Here is a 21340-nt window from a genome sequence, read left to right on the forward strand (position 1 = left end):
TGCTCACCCCTCCCTCCTAGTTTGCTCTTCTCTTTGAAAAGTAAAAAAAATTCTTTCATTGTTTTACAATCCCTTCCCCCAAGTCCACTCCACTATGCAGTTTTCTTTCTGGACTCCTATCATGATAATAATACCTAACCATATATCCCTTTTAAACAGTTCTCTCTTTCGTCTGTTTCAATGCAGTATACATAATTTATCACATCTTTCTCAGTCTCCCCCAACCCTGATGTCAATCCCGTTTTACAACAGTGGCCCTATGCAGTATTTTTCCTTTTGTGACTGAGCTATTTCACTCAGCATAATGTCCTCCAGGTTCACCCATTTTGTGCAATATTTCATGAGTTCCTTGTTTTTCAATGCAGCATAGTATTCCATTGTGTGACTATACCACAGCTTCTCTATCCATTTGTTTGTTGATGGGCACTTAGGTTTTTTCCAACTCTTTGCTATTGTGAACAAAGCCACAATACATATATTGTCTTGAGTGTCAGTTATAATTTCTTTGGGGATATTCCCAGTAGTGGAATTGCTGGGTCAAATGGTATTTTTATTTGTAACTTTTTGAAAAAGTGCCATATGGTCTTCCACAATGGTTGCACCATTTTACACTCCCACCAACAGTGAATAAGGGTTCCAGTTTCTCCACAACCTCACCAGCATTTGTTGTTTGCTATTCTGTTAACTTTTACTATTCTTACTTGAGATATCTCATAGATATCTCATAAAGTGTTAATAATCTTAACTCAAAACTCAGACTTTTTTGCTGAAGTATGAAAAGCACTTTCTATTTACTTTTAAGAAGATAATTACCCAATGGAGAAAAAATGGAGTAAGAACATTGACAAGAAGTTCATAAAATAAAAATGGTTCTTATGTGTAGAAAAACAAAGTTCAACCTCACCAATTAAATGCAAATTAAAGCAACAGTGATATGACATTTTTCACCCATTAAATTGGAAAATATTTGAAAATGTGTTAACTCTCATTACTATAATGGAGATGGCAAAGTAGTACATGCTCGTATATAAATCTGGTAATAATGCAGATTGTTATGAGCTTTCTAGAGGGCAATTAGTAAATTTCTTTAAAAAGCCATTAAACTGTACAAACCCTTTGATCCAATCATTTAATTTTAGGCTTTTGCCTAGGAAAATAATAAAAGATGTAAACAAAAATTCTGTTTAAAGAAATTCAGAGCATCTATATTTATATTGATGGAACATGGCAACAACTAAATGTCCCGTAACAGAGTTAATTTTGCATAAATTTTTACATAAATTATTTATGTAATATGATGGGATGCAGTGCATCTATTCAAAATCAGTTAGAAAATGTTCAAGATAAACTGGTAAGTGTCACTACCTGATTTTAAGAATTTTACCTAGAATATAATCTCTGTGTTTACCCTGGAAGACTCTCACTTTGTCACTTTGTAGTGCTGTTGGAAGCATGCTATAGCTGACCCAGTGGGTTTCTGAGGCTGTATGTTACAGAGGAGAATGCCCATCCTTCTCCCATGAAATTGCAGATAGATTCAAACCACCAGAGAGGAATGGCATTTGGCACAGCAGCTCTTTCCCTCCTATAGGCTATGCAACCAAAGTTCCACACATAAAACTAAGAGATAGTAAAATATTAATAATGTTTATCTTTGGGATCACAAATACTTGGCTATGTCTCTTTTTCTTTATGTTTTATAAAGTTAACAATTATTTTTAAAAATGCTAGTTTAAATGGTGATCATTTTTAGTTAAAAGGTGTTTCAGTGAAATTTTACAAATCATATTGATTTCTTATGCAATCATTCATTCACTCATTCTATAACAATGATAAATTATCAATGTAATTAATAAAAATGTCTGCTCAAACCTTTTTTTAATTGCCTTTCCCTTTATCTAACAAGTTTATTAATTTCTAATTCCCCTTTCCTTTCTTCATGTCCCTGAATGATTCTAGGAATGATTCTGAGTGTACGCTTTCCATAGCTTTTTATGGTAACAGTCCTATACCATATTGCCCTTTTGTGACTAACTTATTTTGCTTAGCATAATGTCCTCAAGATTCACCCATGTTATACAGGTGGATTTTTTTTTGTAAGTTCCTTAGTGTTTGTAAGTATTGTGTAATACTCTAGCATATGAATATACCATCATTTCTTTATCCATTCATCTGTTGGTGGAAACTCAAGTTGTTTCTCGTTGCTGCAGTAAACATGGGTATGCATATATCAATTTGTGCCACAGCTATTATTTCTTTGTAATATAAACAAACTAGTGACATCACTAGCCACAGCAACTTTACATAGTGGTTGCACAATTTGTGTTTCCTATCAGTGGTATATGAGAGTTCACATCTGTCAGCAGCCTCATCAACTTTTGCTCTTTGCTATCTTGAACTTTGCTGTTTTATATGGGGGAGAGGAAAGAGGGAGAGAAAATGAAATCTCATTGTAATGTTTATTTCCATCACATGTATAGTTAAATATGTCAGAGATGATGTAGATGGCACAGGATAGGACAGGGTTCAGGTCAGTTGTTCATAGGATTGCTATGAGTCATACTCCACTCAACGGCACCTAACAATAATAGCTGAAGGGCTTCTTAGGGAACTCTAGTGTCTTGTGGTAAGAAGCTGCACTGCAATCCTAAAGGCATGTGATTCAAATCCATCATTTGCTCCCTGGGAGAAAAATGGGCAGTTTCCTCCCACGTGATTTCCTGCCTCTGAAAACACATTGGAGGGTCAGCTGTGAGTTAGTTCCAACTCAATAGTCAGAACAATAACAGGTACAGGGTACTCTGGTGTCTTAGTGGGAAGGAGTTGTGCTGGCCACTCAGAGATACACAGTTCGAATCTACCAGCTGCTCCTCAGGAGAAGGATAGGCAATCTCCTCTCATGTGATTAACTGCCTCTAAATAACTCATTGGAGAATTAGCTGTGAGCCAGTTACAGCTTAATAGTACATAATAGGTAATGACCATGAGCATTTCTTCATGTGTTTGTTGGTCATCTGAGTGTCTGTTTTGGAAGGGTGTTTTGATAATCCTCTGTCCACTTTCTTTTTTTCCTTGCTGAGCTATTGGAGTCTTCTAGGTGTTATAGATACGAGTTCTTTGTCAGATGTAGCATTGCCAAATATTTCCCCCAATCTGTATGTTCTCTTTTTACTCTTCAGTAAATCCTTTGATGCATATAAGGATTTTTAGGAGATCACAATCATCTAGTTTATCCTCCATTGATTGTTCATTTTCTGTTATATTTGTTAGGCTATTTACGCATGATTAAGGATTCTAAGTTTATTTTATTATCTTTATACTTTGCAGTTTTATGTCAAGTTCTTTATCTTGAGTTAGTTTTATGTGTGGTATAAAATATGTGCCTTGTTTCAAGTTTCTGCAAACAGATAACCTGTTTTGCTAGCACCATTTATTAAAAGACTATCTTTCCCCTCACTTTAATGAATTTCATTTCTTTGTCCAAGATCACCTGACCAACAGTGAGTGGACTGATTTCTGGACCCTCAGTTGTATTCCTTTGGTCTACATATTTGTTGCCGTACAAGTACCAAGCTCTTTGGATTTCTGTAGCTGTTTAGTAGATTTTGAGAACAGAATGTGCAAAACCTCTTTATTTTTCTGCTTCAGTATCATTTTCCTCATCTAGATGTTTCTTCTGTTCCATTTAAAGTTAATGATTAATTTTCCTATATCTTCGAAAAAAATTTAGTGAGACCTGGATTGAGATTGCAGTGTATCTGTAAATTGGCTTTGGTAATATTGCCATTTTTACAATGTAAAGTCTTCCAGTTCATGATTGTGGTGTATTTTTCCGTTCATGTAGATCTCTTGGTATTTCTTGCTGTAGTATTTATTTTATGGGTCTTTTGTATCTCTGACTAGATTTATTCATAAATATTTAATCTTGTGGTGGCTATTATAAAGGGCATTTATTTCCTAATTTCCTTCTCAGAGTTCTCTTTTGCTCTAAAAGAATCCAACTGGTTTCTTACATGTTGATCTTGTACCTTGTTATGTTGTCAAGTCTGTCAGTTATATCCAGTTACGTTCTTTCTAAGTCATTGATATTTTCTTTAGATAGGATCATTTATTATATATCACATCACAGTCAAATGTGTTTGTATAGTCAATAGTAAAACACAAGTAAACATCTTTCTGGTAATCTCTGCTTTCAGCCACAATTCATCTAACATCAGTAATGATATCCCTCATTCCATGGCCTCTTCTGAATTAATCTTAAATTTCCACTAGTTTAGCCATTTATAAATAATTTTCAGTTAAGATTTTACTTCTATGTGATATTAATGATAATACTCAGTAATTTTCACATTCTGTTGAGTTACCTTCTTTTGGAATGGAAACAAATATAGATCTCCTCATGTCAGTGGCTAGGTAGCTGTTGTTGTTGATTGCCTTTGAGTCAAACATGACTCATAGCCACCCTATAAACAAAAGTCCTGAAGCCTCTCTACAACTATCAACATTAATCAAAGTTTGTAGACTTTCTGGAGGCATGTTATTTAGAAAGTGGATGCCACTTCTGCTTCCAAACCTGTCATGGTATGTTAGTGTTGTTATGTGCCATTGAATCTCCTGAGATCTACAGCTACCCTATGTACAACAGCTCTGAACCCTTTCCTAGTGCCAGTCTCACTACTTCTGACACACCAACCCCCACTGCCCCAGTCACCATATCAATACAGCTCATCCAGTGTCTCCCTCGCCTGTGCTGTTCGTTTACCCTTCCGAGAATGATTCGGAAATAGAAAGGTTTAAAAAAAGATGAAAAAAAAAATGGTAAGGGTGTGAAAAATCTCAACATCAAAGTGGAAGATACAGAAAAATAACAAAACCCCCCAAAATTTACAAGAGTACAATAAAAAACAAGCAAACAAAAGTTCAGAAACCAATGGGAAATAAAATATGAGCGGGGAAGAAAGAGGACCTTGGAGAGGGTGGATGAACACCTGACTGCTGCTCTCACCACTGCTGTAGTGAGGAAAGATGAGATACCTGATCTGGGACAGTGTGACTGTCTGTCCAGCAGAACGTAAGAGTTGAGGTGCCTGGTCAAGTCAAAATTCCTGCGCAACTGATAGATGGCTGAGGTCCCAAGAGGTAAACTGGGCTACAGATAGCACCTCCTTCATACTAGAGAGGCCTTGAGGAGTGGGAATACCTAGCCTGGCACAGAGTTTCTGCTGGCCTCAGAGGATTCTAGACTAGTCCTCAGAGGAGACTCGTCCTCCTGGCCAGGCCAGGGGATGGGAGCAGGCAGAGTACACAGTCAGAGATAATTAGGGTCAAAAGATAGTCACTGCCAACTTGAAATGCCCAAGGGTGGCTCTCAGTGCAGAGGATCCACTGCTCCAAATAAAGCTGTGGTGTGTGGCAAGCAAGGTATCTGTGAGTGCCTAGTGAGAGGCAAAGACCCCAGTCACAGGTGGTGACCACACGAAGCCAGTGGCTGGCTGCAGGCACAGCACAGTCTGCCAGCTCCTGGGGGGAGTCAACATGTAGAACTGCTTGCACCAAATAGAAAACGGTCAGGTGGAGCTCAGATGGGCTGGGGGAGCACTGCCAGCCGACTGGTAGATGGTGCTGAAGGGTGAGAGTCACTCCCTTGAGCTCCAGAAGTGCATAGAGGACAAGAGGGGAGATCACATCTTTTCTGTCATGAGTGAGCCGCTGGTGTGGATTATGTTGCAATGTTGGATTTCATGTCAATTAGACAGCTGTTCAAAATGGCCATGTTGTGTTCTTTAAGGTTCTGTGCTCCAGCCATCCCTTTATTTGATGTTTTCTATCCATTTTAACCTCCAGTTGGGGTTTAGGCTACTACATTGTATTTTCTTTTTAAATTCAGAGTTCCAGAATTATCCTCTGTATCTGTTAACTTTGCTGGTGTACTGGGTGAAGAGGATCTAAACTACCCTCTGTCTAGTTCACCATCTTACCTAGAATTCTAAAAAAAAAAAATATTTTTGTGTTTTTGTTCTTTGGGAAATTTTTTTCTTAGTTAAAAACAATACTAAGTTCCTTGTCAAGGCAGTCCCTCGATAAGGAAGTGTGTGAGTATTCTTTGCTAATTCTAAAAACTATTTGTATTATCTAGTGCTGCCAAGAAAAATGTCATCAATGAGTGGCGTATAACACAGAGAAATTTGGTCTCTCTGTTTCCAAAACCAAACCCACTGCTTTTGAGTTGATTCCAACTAATGAATATTACCCCTCCATTGGATTTCTGAGGCAGTAAGTCTTTATGGGAGAAACTATCCATCTTTCTTCTAAGAAGCCTTTTGTTTAACAGCCTGATACAATTACCATAGCTCCTTTCTCACAGTTTAGGAAGTTAAAAGTCTGAATTCAGGTACCAGCTCTTGGGGAGGACTATTATTCTTTTGGCTCTGAGGGAAGCTCTCTGTCTGCCATGAACATTTGTGGGTGTAGCCTTGGGGATTTCATGTATCTTGTTATCAGTCTTCCTCTGGGTCTAGGAACTTCTCAGCACAGGAACCTTGGATCTTTTCTTAGCTTTTCTTTTCAGATAATAAGATGTCCCTCTGATCTGTACTTGTTTAGTTTTGGGGGATTTTTTTCACTTCTGAAAGTAGACTGACAAGATACAACCCAATCTTTCAGAGTGTATTCTACTTCATTAACATAACTGCATTTCATTCTGCCTCATTATCCTCATAAGTGAGGCTTTCCCACACAGAAGATGCTTAGCCCAGATTACAAAATAGAGGATAATTATGTAATAGTGAGAATCATAGCCTAGCCAATTGACACATTTTTAGGGAGGAAGGGAAGGGATAGGAGGATACTACTTAGTCTATAACAGCATTCTTTTGTCTCTCAAAGATAAATATGCTTGTTAACTTTCAACTGGGAGAGAACTGTCCCTGCCCAGATGATATCCGGGAGGAGCTCTATGACTTCCATGAGGATCTTCTCCTTCACTGTGGTGAGCTGCTGAGGGAATGGTTTTATCACAAAAAAGTCTATGATTTCTTGACTAGAAGCAGAGTGAAAGGGAGTTACTTTTGTGTGTCAAATAAGTAGAGCATTAATTATTCAAGAAATTATTCTATCCAAACTACTTACTGTGAAGTTACAGAAACTATCCCTCAGAGGATATATATCAAATATTACTTCCACCCAGAAGAGACTTTGCTGACACAGAGAAGGAAATAGGTCTCCAGTGAAAGAAAAAGAACTCATAAGTCTTGCCCAATGTACGTGGAGTTGTTGTTATGTGCCACTGAGTCGCTTGCAACTCATTGTGACCCTAGGTACAATGCTCTGAGCTCTGCTCTGTCCTGAGACAGCCTCATTGTCTCTGACACACCTACTCCCATTACCCTAGTTGATATTCTCTATTCCTAACTGAGCCAGAATTTGGATCCTTTTTTATCTTAGTTAACTGATTTAGTATCTTAGCTTCTGTTAAGGATTCTATACCAGGAGTCCCTATATTTATATGTCTGCTGTCCTAAAGTAATGATATGCATTTTTACCATTTGTATTAAATCTTATTAAATTTAGTAAATGATTTTTTTATTTGAAATCATTTACTGTCAACTCAAAGAATTCTCGTGATTCTAGAACCTGTTTCACTATAAGTTTGAAAAAGTTTAGCCTTATGATTGAGGTCACTTGCTATTCAAGAAGTGTACAAGAAATTACCTTTTCTAAAAACTCACCAAAAGATATATTGCAGATAAATATTTATAGAAGAATGTCAATAGTGTCTTTAGAAATAAAGTTCCAGAGTGTGAGAAGGAGCAGTCTTTTTTTTACAGTCTTACTGGTCAGAGATTTAACTCTGATCTGTGTCTTGGTAGGAGTTCCTCTGGAGGAAGAGGAAGAGGAGGAAGAGGACACTTCCTGGACTGGAAAACTCTGGGCCTTGGTGTATAAAATCAAAGGTCTTTCCAAGCCAGAGAAACACCAGCCAACTGAGGAGGAGGAGAGATGTCCCAGTAAGTGACAATGACTTCCGAACATGGTACCCTCAAGTACTGTGCTTTCTTAGAATCAATGACAGTAATTGGTGCTCTAAGAAATGCTGCATGGTAAATATTGGGCTACTTAGCTTCAAAAGAAGCATCTGAGCAGCTTGTTGTGGCTGTTGGTGATGACATGTGATGATTTGTAGGTGTCATCTCATTCTGTTTGAGTCGTAGTGATCCCGTGTGTAAGAGAAGGAAACATTGCCTGTTCCTGTACCATCCTCACGATTGTTGATGTATGTGAGTCCATTGTTGTGGTGACTCTGTCAGTAAATCTCATTGAGGATCTACTCTACCAAATATGATGACCTTCTCCAGAGACTGGTCATCATTGTTCTCTATTCCATCTTATTCTTTTCCTTTAATCAACATATTTTCTGAGTCTTCTGAAATCTAAGGGATTGATTGGTCGGTGGTATGCTCTGATTATCCTACTACTTAAAATCCCTTTAAAAATATTTCTGCCCTTTCTGTTTCCATAGGCTTCCTCTTCTAACAAACTTGTCTGTCACGTCTTCAGTCATTCCTCTTTGTTGAAAGTCACACTAGGCAGAGAGTAAAGTAATAGGAGTAGGAGGGGTGGCCTAAAGAAATGGAATGTCCGGCTTGGGGAGCTCTGGTGGCCTAGTGGTAAGGAGCTGCAACTACAATCCCAGAGGGACATGGTTCGAATCCACCAGATGCTCTGCTGGGGAAGGAGGGACAATCTCCTCCTGGTGTCAGATCTGATTTGATGGTACACTCACACAAAAATAATAAAATAAAAAAATAAATAAAAGAAATGGAATGTCAATTTGTCTATTATGTTTTTTGGTTTTGGATAGAGATATTTGGCTAAGGTTTCAATAATACAACATCCTACATGATTTTGACCTTCAATTTTTCAGCAATGCCAAGCTTTTACAAATTCATGTCTCTAATTACTATAGTATAGATAACTCCTACCATTTTCACCCATCCTAAAATAAGATTCTAATTTGTTCTATAAAACAGTGACTATAAACTATTAACATGCCAAGGAGGTTTCTGAGTATTATAATCAATTTTCCATTTAGTACATTTTCAACAATTATTTATCTAAAGAAGAAATTTCCCAGGTTTACTATCATCGCCTTTTATCTTGTTCTTTGTTCCTATCAATCTTAGAACATGCTTTTAAATCATAAACTAGTGCAGTAAGTGTCAAAACATGATTGGTTTGTCTGCAAACACTACTTTGGGGTTCATACATCTTATTGAACTTTATGCTGACCTTCCATCTTTGTCATAATATCTTGGAAGGAAAGAAGCTTCCCCATTTATCAGCAGGAGGGTTGAAGCTTCTGAAAGAAGGTATGGAGAACTTGGCAACAGTTGCACTGACAAACCTTGAAGAGTCCTATCCATCAACATGCTGGGTCGCTGGTGAGGACAGCAGGATTCTAAAGACACAAAGGAGTGAATTTAGACTCCCTTTGTGGTTACTGTCAAGGCAGAACTAAAAATAGAGTAATGGACCTGTGTGTGTCATATTTTACCTCCTGAAAGTCTATTTTGAAAGTAGATGCTGCTTTCTGGTGAGAAAGAGTTCAGATTATGAACAGTACTATTCCCATGGCTGTCTTTAAGTCAAATTTATAGAAAATTTGAAACAGATTCTTACAGTTCATCTTTAGCCTTACTTTAATGTAGGACAAAGTCTGAAAAGATCTGATAGCTGCATGTGCAACAAGTGTAGGTGATTGTAATGAAGAATTTGTTACAGCAGAGGCTGATTCATTTGCTTCAGCCAAAAACCCAAATGACATTCACTACCATTAAATGGATTCTGACGTGTAGCAACCCTTTAGAACAGAGGAGAGCTGAACGGTAGGTTAGCCAAGGTTGTAAATCTTTGTGAAAGTGTTGCTGTGGTTGTGTACAGTCAAGTCAGAACCAGCCTGAGGTTGAAGCCCTCAAGCGAGTATCCAGATGCTGTAAATTGCACGAGAGGAGAGATTGCCCATTTTTCTTCTGTGAGACAGCTGGTGGATTCTGATCATGATGACCACATAATTCCTTACCACCAAGTCACCAGAGCTCCTCTTTATGGAAATAGACAGCTACCTCTTTCTCCCACAAAATATCTGGTGAATTAGAACCCAACCTTTTGGTTTGTAATCATGTACTTTAATCACTATACCGTCACCTCAACCCACACCATTCAGTCAATTCCAGCTAGGATTTCAGGGCTATAAATCTTAATGAAAATAAACTGTTCAGCCTCCCCCCCCCCCCAGAGTCATGGGTAGATTTGAACCACTGGAGCGATGAGGTGCTTCGGTTAGCTGCTGAACATTCCACAGATGCTGCCACCAGAGATCCGACTGTTATCTTGGGGGCTCCTGAACTGTTTCAAAGCAAGGCAAAGTTTGGATGGCATTACAGGGCAAAGATAAGATTTTCAGAGGTCAAGATATTCTTTGCCTGTATGTCAAGAATTGATGTCCTTCAAGGCAATCATTTCATGATAGCAATTATAGCCAGGCAAACTTGTCTGCAGCTGGGCTCTTAGAAGTTTGCCTAACCTTAAGAATTATGTCCAGGCCCCAAGGATTATAAACTTCTAGCATTCCTGTCTTGGACCTCAGGCAGACAGACCAGAAATTTAGTAGAAGCTGCAATCCCTGAGAGGTTATGTCAGAATGAGGATCCATGTTTATATTAGATGTTTCTGTTTATGAAACAGAGTGATGAGGTATTTGAGTTTTGTGTCAGAAGTGTTTTATCCTGGGATCCAGAAGTACAGGAAATGGCTATGATGGGCAGGTGCTTCTAGTTGCTAGTATATGGATTTCACGCTGAATGTTCCAAAACCTTAGGTCTCTGGACTGACGTTTCAACAGTAATGAACCTTGTAGGATAATGTAGCATATGGGACTCTAACAGAAAAGTTGGCAGTTTGAATCTACCAGCTGCTCTGAGGGAGAAAGATAGGCAGACTCTTCTCATAAAGATTTACAGCCTTGGACAGCAAATGGTGAGTCGCTGAATCAGAACCAAATTGAATGCAGCAGAGTATGTATTTCCAGATAAAATCTTGCAAGTGATTTATAACCTCTCCCTCAATTTATTTTCAATTTGAAGGAAAGGGAACAATGTTTTTGAATGCATAGCAAGTTTCAATGGCTAAATACATTGTTGTTGAGTACTGTCAAGTCACTTGTGACTCGTAGCGGCCCTGTGTACAACAACTCTAAACCCTGCTCTATCCTGAGCCAACCTTATTGTCTCTAACACAGCTACCTCCCATTTCCCCAGTCCCTGAATCAATCCATCTCATCAAGGGTCTTCTTCTCTTGCACAGTCCCTCCAGCCTCCTAAGTATGACGTCCCTTTCCAAGGACTGGACCCTTCTCGCAGCATCCCCAAAGCATGTGAGACGAAGTTTCAGAATCCTTGTTTCTAAGGAGCAGCCTGGTTTCACACTCTCTAGGATAAATCTGTTTGTTTTCCTGGCAGTCTGGTATATTGAATACTCTTCTCCAGCACTGTAGCTCAAAGGCATCCATTTTCTGTCATCCCTAGTCATTGTCCAGGTTTCGGACGCTAGCAAGTAATTATAGATTATTTTATCTCTGTCATTGCATATTTTATGTCTTTCACCTTTGTGTTTGGTAGGATTTAAAAAAACGGCATATGTTGATAATAACATTCTGAAGTAAACTGACAGTTTACCAAACACATACTACTTTAATTAGTTACTGCTGTCAGTTTTGATTTTTTTTAATAATTTTAATGAACATTTACAGAGAATTTGGATTTCCATTCATTCATTGCTGCACTTCTCTACCCGCCCAGCCCTCTCTCCCCGCCCCCACCCCAGTTCTCTCCTCTCTTTCAAAAGTAAAAGAAGGACTCCCTCCCTGGTACACAATCCCCCCGCACCCCTCCCACCGTCCCAAGTACATTCCACTATGCAACCTTAATTGTGAACTCTTGTGATAACCATAATACCCTATCATACATTGCTTTAAAATTATTCAGTCCCTCATCTGTTTCAGTGCAGTATACACAATTTATCCAGTTTTTCTCAGTCTTACCCCCACCCTGATATCAGTCCCATTTTACAGCAGTGGAACCATGCAATATTTGTCCTTTTGCGACTGAGATATTTCACTCAGCATAATGTCCTCCAGGCTCACCCATTTTGATTAATATTGAATGAGTTCCTTGTTTTTCAGTGCAGCGTAGTATTCCATTGTGTGAATATACCACAGCTTCTCTATCCATTCCTTTGTTGATGGGCACCTGGGTTGTTTCCAACTCCTTGCTATTGTGAACAGAGCTGCGATAAACATCGGTGTGTATATATCTGCTTGGATGTCAGTTATGGTCTCTTTGGGATATATTCCCAGTAGTGGAATTGCTGGGTCAAATGGTATCTCTATTTGCAACTTTTTGAGAAAGCGCCATACCTCCTTTCACAGTGGTTGCACCATTTTACATTCCCACCAACAGTGAATAAGGGTTCCAATTTCTCCACAACCTCACCAGCATTTGTTGCTTGCTGTTCTGTTAAATTTTGCTATTCTGACTGGGGTGAGATGATATCTCATAGTTGTAGTTTTGATTTTTTTTAAGCACTCCTCTGTTGTGTGGTTAATGAAATAGTCTCCCAGAATAATTAAGGATATTTGTCCAATAACTTTCATTTATTCCATTATATTCAAATCCTAGGATGAGAAAAAATATTCAGGGAACTAATTTTTGCCAACCATAAGTAAATCAAAACAAGTAAAAAAAACAAACAAAAAACAAACCAATAATGCTGTAACTTGAATTCAAAATTTCTGACTCTGAGTGGGTGGACTTCCCATTGCACCATGAAGCTTAGCAAATCAAATACTTCTCAGAAGATCTATCATGATTTTAAAGGGCTGTTTTTCAACTCCACTTGCTGCAACAATGAAGCTATTCAGAACTGTGAGTCAATTTATGTAGGTAATCAGAATCCAGTCCAAGTAAAAAATTAATAAGAATAATAATAACATCTACTAGTTGACCAAGCCAAAATCTGGACACAGTTTTCAGAGAAGATAGTTATAAACTCATGTTTCTGTTTCATCTTTATGAATAGTTATTATCAGCTGTGTGACTTCTAGATAGACCTTTCCAGCAAAGAAGGTACAATAATGTCTTGAAATTCATAAGAATCCTGCTGACTGGCTCATATTACAGGATTTTCTATTTTACCTAAACTATCTCCAACTCCTGTTGTTGGAGAAAGCTATTATAATTTTATCAAAAGACTATAATGATCATGAAGTGTTTTTTTTTTTAAAAAAATCTAATCCTTGTGGTCCAACATACTAATTTTTATTCTGTGATCCAATTTAACAACTTCTATAGGAAATCTTTTGCCTATTAATTCTAGACCCAAGCCTTTCACACATTGCAGCTTAAACAGAGTTTCCTTGAATAGTCTTTTGTAGCCACTGAGTCATTTCCTCCAGAAGAGGCTAACCAATTCTTTCTGGTGATTTCTAAATGTAATAGAATGAAAATCATCTGTCACTTCACAGATCAAATCTGATGCATCCCTGATTTTTGTCATTTACTGGAAACTCCCATGGGAAATTTTCTCTTCGTTTTCTTTCTGCAAAGAAAGGTTTTATGCTTTTGAACAGTGTAAGAAGAGGAGAACCCCCTGCTGGCATCTGGTTATTTTCTGAGAGGCCTCAAGATGGTTCGTTCATTTGAGCTTTGAATAACATTTGCAAATAATTCACTTCTGTTTGAGGAGAGGGAATATCACTTTTCTGTTGCTAGGCCTGTGCTGTTTTCAACACACTATGGCTAAGAACTAAATATTGGTCCGCTTCATATTGGCTAGCCCCTGCCACTTAACACAGGTCACCAGCTTTGATGAAGCATTGAATTCATGTCAGTATTTTCACTAGATGCATAAATACTTGCTTTCAAAAGATAAACTCAAAGCTGATCCCTATGAGGTGAGGCAAAAAGTTTAAAATGTCCCCAAAAGTGCAGCTTTTCTAAATGACCATACCATTCTGTTTTAACGTCAGGTCTCCACCCTTTGGTAAGCAGTCTCCCTCTGTATCTGGGTTCTGTAATTCACTATACCATTTCTCAGAAATACCAAATTGTCAGGGAAATGGCCCATGCACTTATGGAGGCTGCCATGCTACCATGTCAGACTTTGCCCCATTACTGAATAGCCTAGTTGTATTGTCAACCCAAAAGCTCTTGGTTCAAATCCACTGCTCTGAGAAAGAAAAATAGGCATTTTCTACCTGGGCAATTTACAGCCTGTGAAAACCTGCTGAAGGGTCAGCGATGAGTCATTTCCAATTCAAACACACATAATAATCTGAGACCAAAATCTTTTCCACCTAAATTTATGCAGCTTATTTAGTGGTAAAGAAGGAAAAGGGCCTATTTAGTTAGAAGCCTTCACCCAAAAAGTGCACATACCAAATAGCAATTTAGTGTTAGGAGCATCTGAGACAAACAGAGCTTTATTCTAAGCTGCTTGTCTAAAATTCAAGATAACTAAGTGTTGGATTACTAACCAAAAGTAACCTTTTGGTCCAAACTAACTAGCTGCTCTGAGGAAAAAAGTTGAGATGTTTAGCTTCCATGAAGATTAGAATTTTAAAAACTCTAAAAGGAGAGTTGTACTCTGTCATATGTTGTTAGGTGCCATTAAGAAGAATATGCTTGATAGTGATTCAATGAACAACAGACATGAATCCTGTCCTGTGCTATCCTCCTCATATCTGATACTTTTGAGCCCATTGCTGTAGTAACCATGTCAGTCTTTTTTGTGGGGTTCATCTTCTCTTTCACTGACCCTCTACCTTTCCAAGCATGATGACCTGCTCCAAGGAATAGCTTCTCCTAGCAACCTGTCAAAGTATGAGAGACAAAGCTTTGCCATCCTTACCTCCAAAAGCACTCTGGCCATAGCTATTCCAAGAAATAAATGTTTGTTCTTTTGGCAGTCTATAATATATTCAGTTCTGTTCTCCAACACCACAATTCAAAGGCATTGATTCTTCTTCTGTCATCCTTATTCATCACATTGCAAGTGATCGAAAAGACCATGGCCTGCATCAGGTGCACCTTAGTCTTCAGATATGGAAGACTTATATAATTGATCTTCAGTATTTTGGAGAGGTCTCTAACATTGGACTTGTCAAAACTATTGCATCTCCTGACTACAATATTGGATATTGTTTGTGAATCCAGGTAAGATGAATGGACATTTTCAGTCCTTTCTCCCTCTATCATTATGTTGCCTTGATGTTAAGATGTAACACATATTGAAGTCCTTGATCTTGTGCAGCAAGTGTTTCAAATCTTCCTCTTTTTAAGTAAGAAAGGTGGTATAATCTGCATAATGCATGTTGTTGAAGAGTCTTTTTTTCTGTCCTTATGACACATCTTTCTTCATAAAGTCCAGTTTCACTAATTATTTGTTTGGCATACAGATTGTATACTTACGGAGAAAGGGCATAACCCTGATGCATACGCTTCCTGATTTAAAACCATTCAGTGTTTCCTTATTCTGTTCAGACAACAGCTTCTTGGTCTAGATATAGATTTTGTAACCATGTCTTTCCCTTCCTCACATGTCCACTTAGTTACCAGGATGTGCTGACCTGCCCTTTATTATTTAGGTGGTTACCTGAAGTTCACTTGCTATCACTAACTGTAGTGGGTCTCAGCAAACTTAGTGGGGTAAAACAAATTTATTATCTTACAAACTGAGTGGAATAAAACAAATTCATTATCTTACAGCTCCATAGGTCAGAAGTGTGAAGAAGTCTCACTGGACTAAGATCAATGCATTAGAGTAGGACATTCCCTTCTGGAAGCTCTAAGGAAAAATCTCGCTGCCTTTTCCAGGTTGTAGAGGCTACATCATCACAGCTCTTCCCTCCAGCAGCCTTGAACTGTATCCTCCTCCTACCACCATCTCTCTAGTTCTCTTCTACCACCCTCTTTCACTTTCAAGGATTCTGGTAAATATTTCGTATCCACTTTTATAATCAAGGTGTCACCAAGTCATCTATGACTTATAATGATAACAGGTTTGACCTTTAGCCTGTCCTAGGCCATCTTCATGATCTGTGATATGCTCAAGCCCTTTGTTACAGGTACTGTGTCAGTCTGTCTTGTTGGGATCTTCCTCTCTCTCTTTTTTTTTTTTTTACCCTCCACCTTTCCCAGAATGTTGTCCTTTTCCAAGGACTGGCCCCACCTGACAACATATCCAGAGTATGTGAGATGAAGTTTAACCATCTTCAATTCCAAGGAACACCCAGTTGCCCTTTCTCTGTGACAGCCTTGTTTGTTCTTTTTGTTGTCCATGGGATATTCAATTCCCTTCTCCAGCACCACAGTTCAAAGGCACCAATTCTTCTTCTGCCATCTGTAGTTATTTCCCAGCTTTCAGATGGATAGGAAGTAGTTGAAAAGATTGTGGTTTGCAGTAGGTACACTTTGGTGTTTAAATTAATGTCGTTACTCTTTAGCATTTAGGAGATGTCCTTACAATAGATTATAAAGAAAAGTACAAAGAACTTGAATTGGAAAATAAAATATGCTGCATTTTGCAAGATGAAAGAATTGGGGGGAAAAATTCAAGCCTCGAGCTGCAAAACTGAAGGATTCTATCAACAAAATCATGACTAATGCGGGAAGCATAAAAAAAAAAACAACAACAGATATTAGGGACGCACAGTGTCACTGTACCAGAAAGAGTTAATCGTCACTGAACCATTTCAGGAAATAGCATATGATCAAGAACTAGTGGTAATGAGTAAAGATGTTCAAACTGCACTGTATGTAGCCAAGGCAAAATACAAGGCCCTAGGAATTTATACGTTTCAACAGACAGGTACAGCATTGTATGTGTTTACTAGTCTGTGCCAAGAAATTTGGAAAACAAGTACCTTGCCAATAGCCAGAAGAGATTCATACTTGTTGCATCACCAAAATGGTGATCCAGCAGAATATGGATATTATAGAAAATAATATCATCAATATAATATGCAAATAAAATCTTGATAAAGATTTTTTTAAGTGCCTCAAACAGTACATTGACAGACAGCCACTAGAAATTCAAACTGGATTTAGAAGAGGCCATGGCATTAGAGACACCATTGCTGATGTGAAATGGATCTTGGCTAAAGGAAAAATGGGACTTCATGTGAAACCTATAATCAAGATTGTTGTTGCCGTGTGCCATCAAGTCAGAAATGACCCATATCCGACTCTTTGGTGAGTTTTCAGAAGCAGTAATTACATCAGAGGAAAATGCCCATCTTTCTCCCACAGAGAAGCTAGTGAATTTGAACGACATACTTTTGTTTTCGTGGCTCAGTTCCTTACAACTAAGCCACCAAATCTCCCTGCTCCCTATTAATACCAGGAGATTACGATCAAGATTGCTGTTATGTGCTATTGATTATGATTCGTATCAACCCTATGAAAAATAACTCTGAGTCGGCTTCACCATCTCAACCACACCTGACCCCATTGCCACGATCACTGTGTCAATTCATCTCATCCATGATCTTCCTCTTCTGCACTGACTCTTTCCACTTCTAAGCATTATATCCTTCGGCAAGTACTGGTCCTTCCTGGTAACATGTCGAAAGTATGTGAGACAGAGCTTCAAAATCCAAGGAGCAAACTGGTTTCATACCCTCCAGGGCGAAACCTATTTGTTCTCTTGATCATTCATGGGATGTTCAGTCTCTTCTCCAGCACCACAACTCAAAGGTGTTTTTATTTGTTTTGTTTTGTTTTGTTTTGTTTTGTTTTGTTTTGTTTTGCTTTTTGTCCTTAGTTATTATGCAGCTCTCCTATGCTTAGCAAGCAATTGAGAAGACATAGCTTGGATCCAGGTGCACCTTAAATCTAAACTAACATCATTGTTCTTTAGTACTCTGGAGAGATCCTTGACAGCAAATTTTCCTAGTGCAGCTCATCTTTTGATTTCCTGACTGCTGATGTCATGAATGTTGGTAGTGGGTTCAAGTAAGATGAAATTATTAACAACCTCAAATCCTTTCTCCATCTAGCATGATATTGCCTATTTGCCTAGTGATAAAGATCTTTGTTTTCTTGATGTTAAATTTAAATCCATATTGAAGGCTTTAGTCTTTGACCTTCTGCAGGAAACATTTCAAGTCTTCCTCAGTTTCCATGAGCAAGTTTGTGTCATCTGTGTAATGCAGATTTTTGAAAGCCCTATTAACAATCATTGAGATGGTCTCCCTTTTTAAGGTCATGTGATTAACTACCAAATTTCCTTCTGTAGCTTTAATTTCTCTTTGCTGTGTTACCTAGCATATTCCCAAGTGACAGTGGTTAGAACATGAGCATCTCTGGGGCCAATATCCTGGCCGTCACACCACCCTACATTCACATCTTTAGTCCTGTTTATCTGGAGACTACAAGTAACATCCTAATAGCCCCCAAATCAAATATCTTCATGTTGCAATCCATTGAACAATTACCTTAATAAATCAAATTTTATTGATGTTGATTGCATTGCTTGAGATAGGTGATTAATAAACACTGCAACAGCTAAAAATAGTTAACATAAAGTGTTCATAGCAACCAACTGACCATATACGCATCTTGGTTCCAATTTTACGTAAGGTCTGAAGGGAGAAAACCAATATGGACAGCTCTTGCAGTCAGACAGAGTTCTGATCTGAAACATTTTCTCTTTGTGAAACCTATATTCCTCTTGGGATATGTGTGGGGGTGTCTAGGAAGAGGACTTTATGGAGTTAAAAGAAGGATAGTAGAGAAGCAGAATTGCTTAGGATATGTGCTCTGCAGCTTGTCCAATAGTAGCTTTAGTCTCAATAGTGAATAGACACAGAAAATAGACTAAAAAGCAAGGTAACAATAGAGACCCCCTAGCTCTCCAGGCCTCTGCTATTCTTGACTGTACCTTCTTGGTCCAGGGTGGTATGGATTCCCATCTCTCCCACAGCAGCAGGCATCATTCATTCTGTCTGTCTTCTCTTCCCTTCACCGTCACTGGTCATTTAATTGCCTGCATGTTTTTGAGAAAGTGATTATGAGCCTGGTTGACTGATTTCAAAACACAACAAGCTAATTATCTCTGTATGATGGATGAGACCCCAGGGGACTCAGGAGACAGGCTGGCAAAATCAGGCTGCAAGAACACACGTGCCATTCGCTGCTGGCTTCCAGTGATGCCCCTGGCAGGGGGTGGCCAGCATCTAAGAAGGCAGTTCTTTTTCTCTCCCTTTAAATCATTGTTTCGCAGTAATCTTTGACTCTTCAAATACATACTACTTAGAGTTCTGATGCACGCATATTGTTGTTGTTAGATGTCATCAACTGTGATTCGTGGAGATGCTCTGAACAGCAGATCTGAACCTCGCCCTGTCCTGTGCCGTTCTCATGACCTCCCCTATCCTTGGTCTACTCTGATATGCTTCACTGTGCCAGGCCATCTTGATGAGAATCTTCCTCTCCTTTTCTGACCTTTCACCTTTCTGAACACTGATGTCTTTTCCAAGGACTAAGCCCTCCTGACAACATGCCCAAAGTATATGAAACTTTGCCTTTAAGTAGTATTGTGGTTGTACTTGCTGCAAATCAGACTGGTTTGTTCATTTGCAACCCATGAGATATTCGGTACTCTTCTCCAATATCGCAATTTAGAATCAGAAGTCCTTCTATCATGGTTGTTGTTATTATCATGGTTGTGCCATCAAGTCAGAACCACCTCTTCGTTGACCTCCCAGTAGAGGCAGTAAATCACATAGGAGGAGTTTGCTCATCTTTCCCTTGGAGCAGCTGGTGTATTTGAACCGTGTGTCTTTGGGTTGACAGCACAACTCCTTACATGAGGCCATCAGAATCAATAGCCTTTTTATATGCTTTTGTGCAATTTCTTTACAAAATAATCTCATTCACAGCATCCACAGAGATCTGAAAGAGATACATGGCATTTACAAGTTAATGAATTCTGTTGTCTTGATGGGGGTGGGGGACAGGAAGCATTGATTCTTTTATAAGAGAGATAAATGGCCATTAGATGTAATTTTAAGTAAAAAATTTAGACTTGTTCAGTCTCAGAGCATCCACCCTTCCAGGAAGGGAGGCTGTGGCTGAGGCAAAAGACAGCGAGGGATAGAAATTTAGAAACAGAGTTATCAAATTACTTCATGAGCTTTCACAACATGAGGACCTAGTGAACCAAGGTCAAAGCCAGCCAGGCTGGCGCCACCAGTGTCATTCTCCTCTACTGGGATCCATTTCATGGCCCATGGTGGTTGAAGCCAGGAGATTTTATATCTCTGTCCTGTACAACCCTCACTCTACCACTGTCTCATTTGACCACCTACTTACAAAAGCCTTGTTTACTAAACAGAGGCGAAATTTCTTTGTGCAACTAAAAATGAAAAATAAAGTGTGAATTGTTCTGATAACACCCTGGGAATACTGATCTTCCTGACCTGTCTTCTATATGCACGTGGTTGCTATGAGGATTACATGATAATCCAGGGAAAGGGTTAAGCACAGAGTCTTACACATGGAATGGAAATGGATGAGTGGGTGAGTAGACAGATTGTGACTCATGGCAGCTCTGTGTAAATGCCTCGCCCCACATCGTTCTCAGGGATGCAGGCATATGGGCCCACTATTACAGCTGCTGGGCCAGGCTTTCTTGCTGAGAGTTTTCCTCATCCTTGCTGGCCCTCCACTTTCCCTAAAACGATGTCTCTTGTAGTGATTGATTCTTCCCACTGTGTCTGACCATGTTCTGTTGTGATCCGTAAGATCTTAGTTGACTAAGTTCCAGAGGTAGATTGTCAGGCCTTTCTTAAGCTGTATTGATCAGGAAAGTTGGCTGGAGCCTGTCCATTGCAGAGAGTATAAATATTTGCAACATGCAAGCCACCACAGGATGACAGACTGGCAGATGGGTAGTAGCCAGAACAGGAAATTCTTCATAAATGATGCTAGAGTGAGGAGGAAGATGTTCTAACCAAGCAGCTAGAAGGCTTCCTGCTATTCTGCCACCAGAAAAGTCAGTGTAGAATGAAATAAATAGACCTGTCTCCAAATTAAACATAAAGCTTGGGCAGTTTAGACATTGGTGCTTTATAAGATCTGCTGCTTTCTGTGGAAACTGGGTGGGATATCACACCATCTGCGTGCCTCTGGCCATCTGACAGACAGACCTGTCCAAAGGCACTGATTCGGTGTAATGAATGGAGCAGTTCTTTCTTGTCACCTAGGAACAGTGCTCCTGCTTG

General features: G+C 39.0%; 1 protein-coding gene across 2 annotated transcripts in view; it reads left to right on the forward strand.

Moving 5' to 3' along the window:
- RYR3 (ryanodine receptor 3) overlaps window positions 1-21340 on the forward strand; it is a 753100-nt gene that overhangs the window by 475004 nt on the left and 256756 nt on the right. For both annotated transcript variants that reach the window (XM_006883055.1, XM_006883056.1), the window contains exons 37-38: window positions 6886-6988; window positions 7869-8006. In XM_006883055.1, the coding sequence (XP_006883117.1) occupies window positions 6886-6988; window positions 7869-8006 (241 nt within the window). The remainder of the gene's footprint in view (window positions 1-6885; window positions 6989-7868; window positions 8007-21340) is intronic.

Source organism: Elephantulus edwardii, unplaced genomic scaffold (assembly GCF_000299155.1).
Source record: "Elephantulus edwardii isolate Elephantulus edwardi_28Jun2011 unplaced genomic scaffold, EleEdw1.0 scaffold00026, whole genome shotgun sequence".
Taxonomy (NCBI): domain Eukaryota; kingdom Metazoa; phylum Chordata; class Mammalia; order Macroscelidea; family Macroscelididae; genus Elephantulus; species Elephantulus edwardii.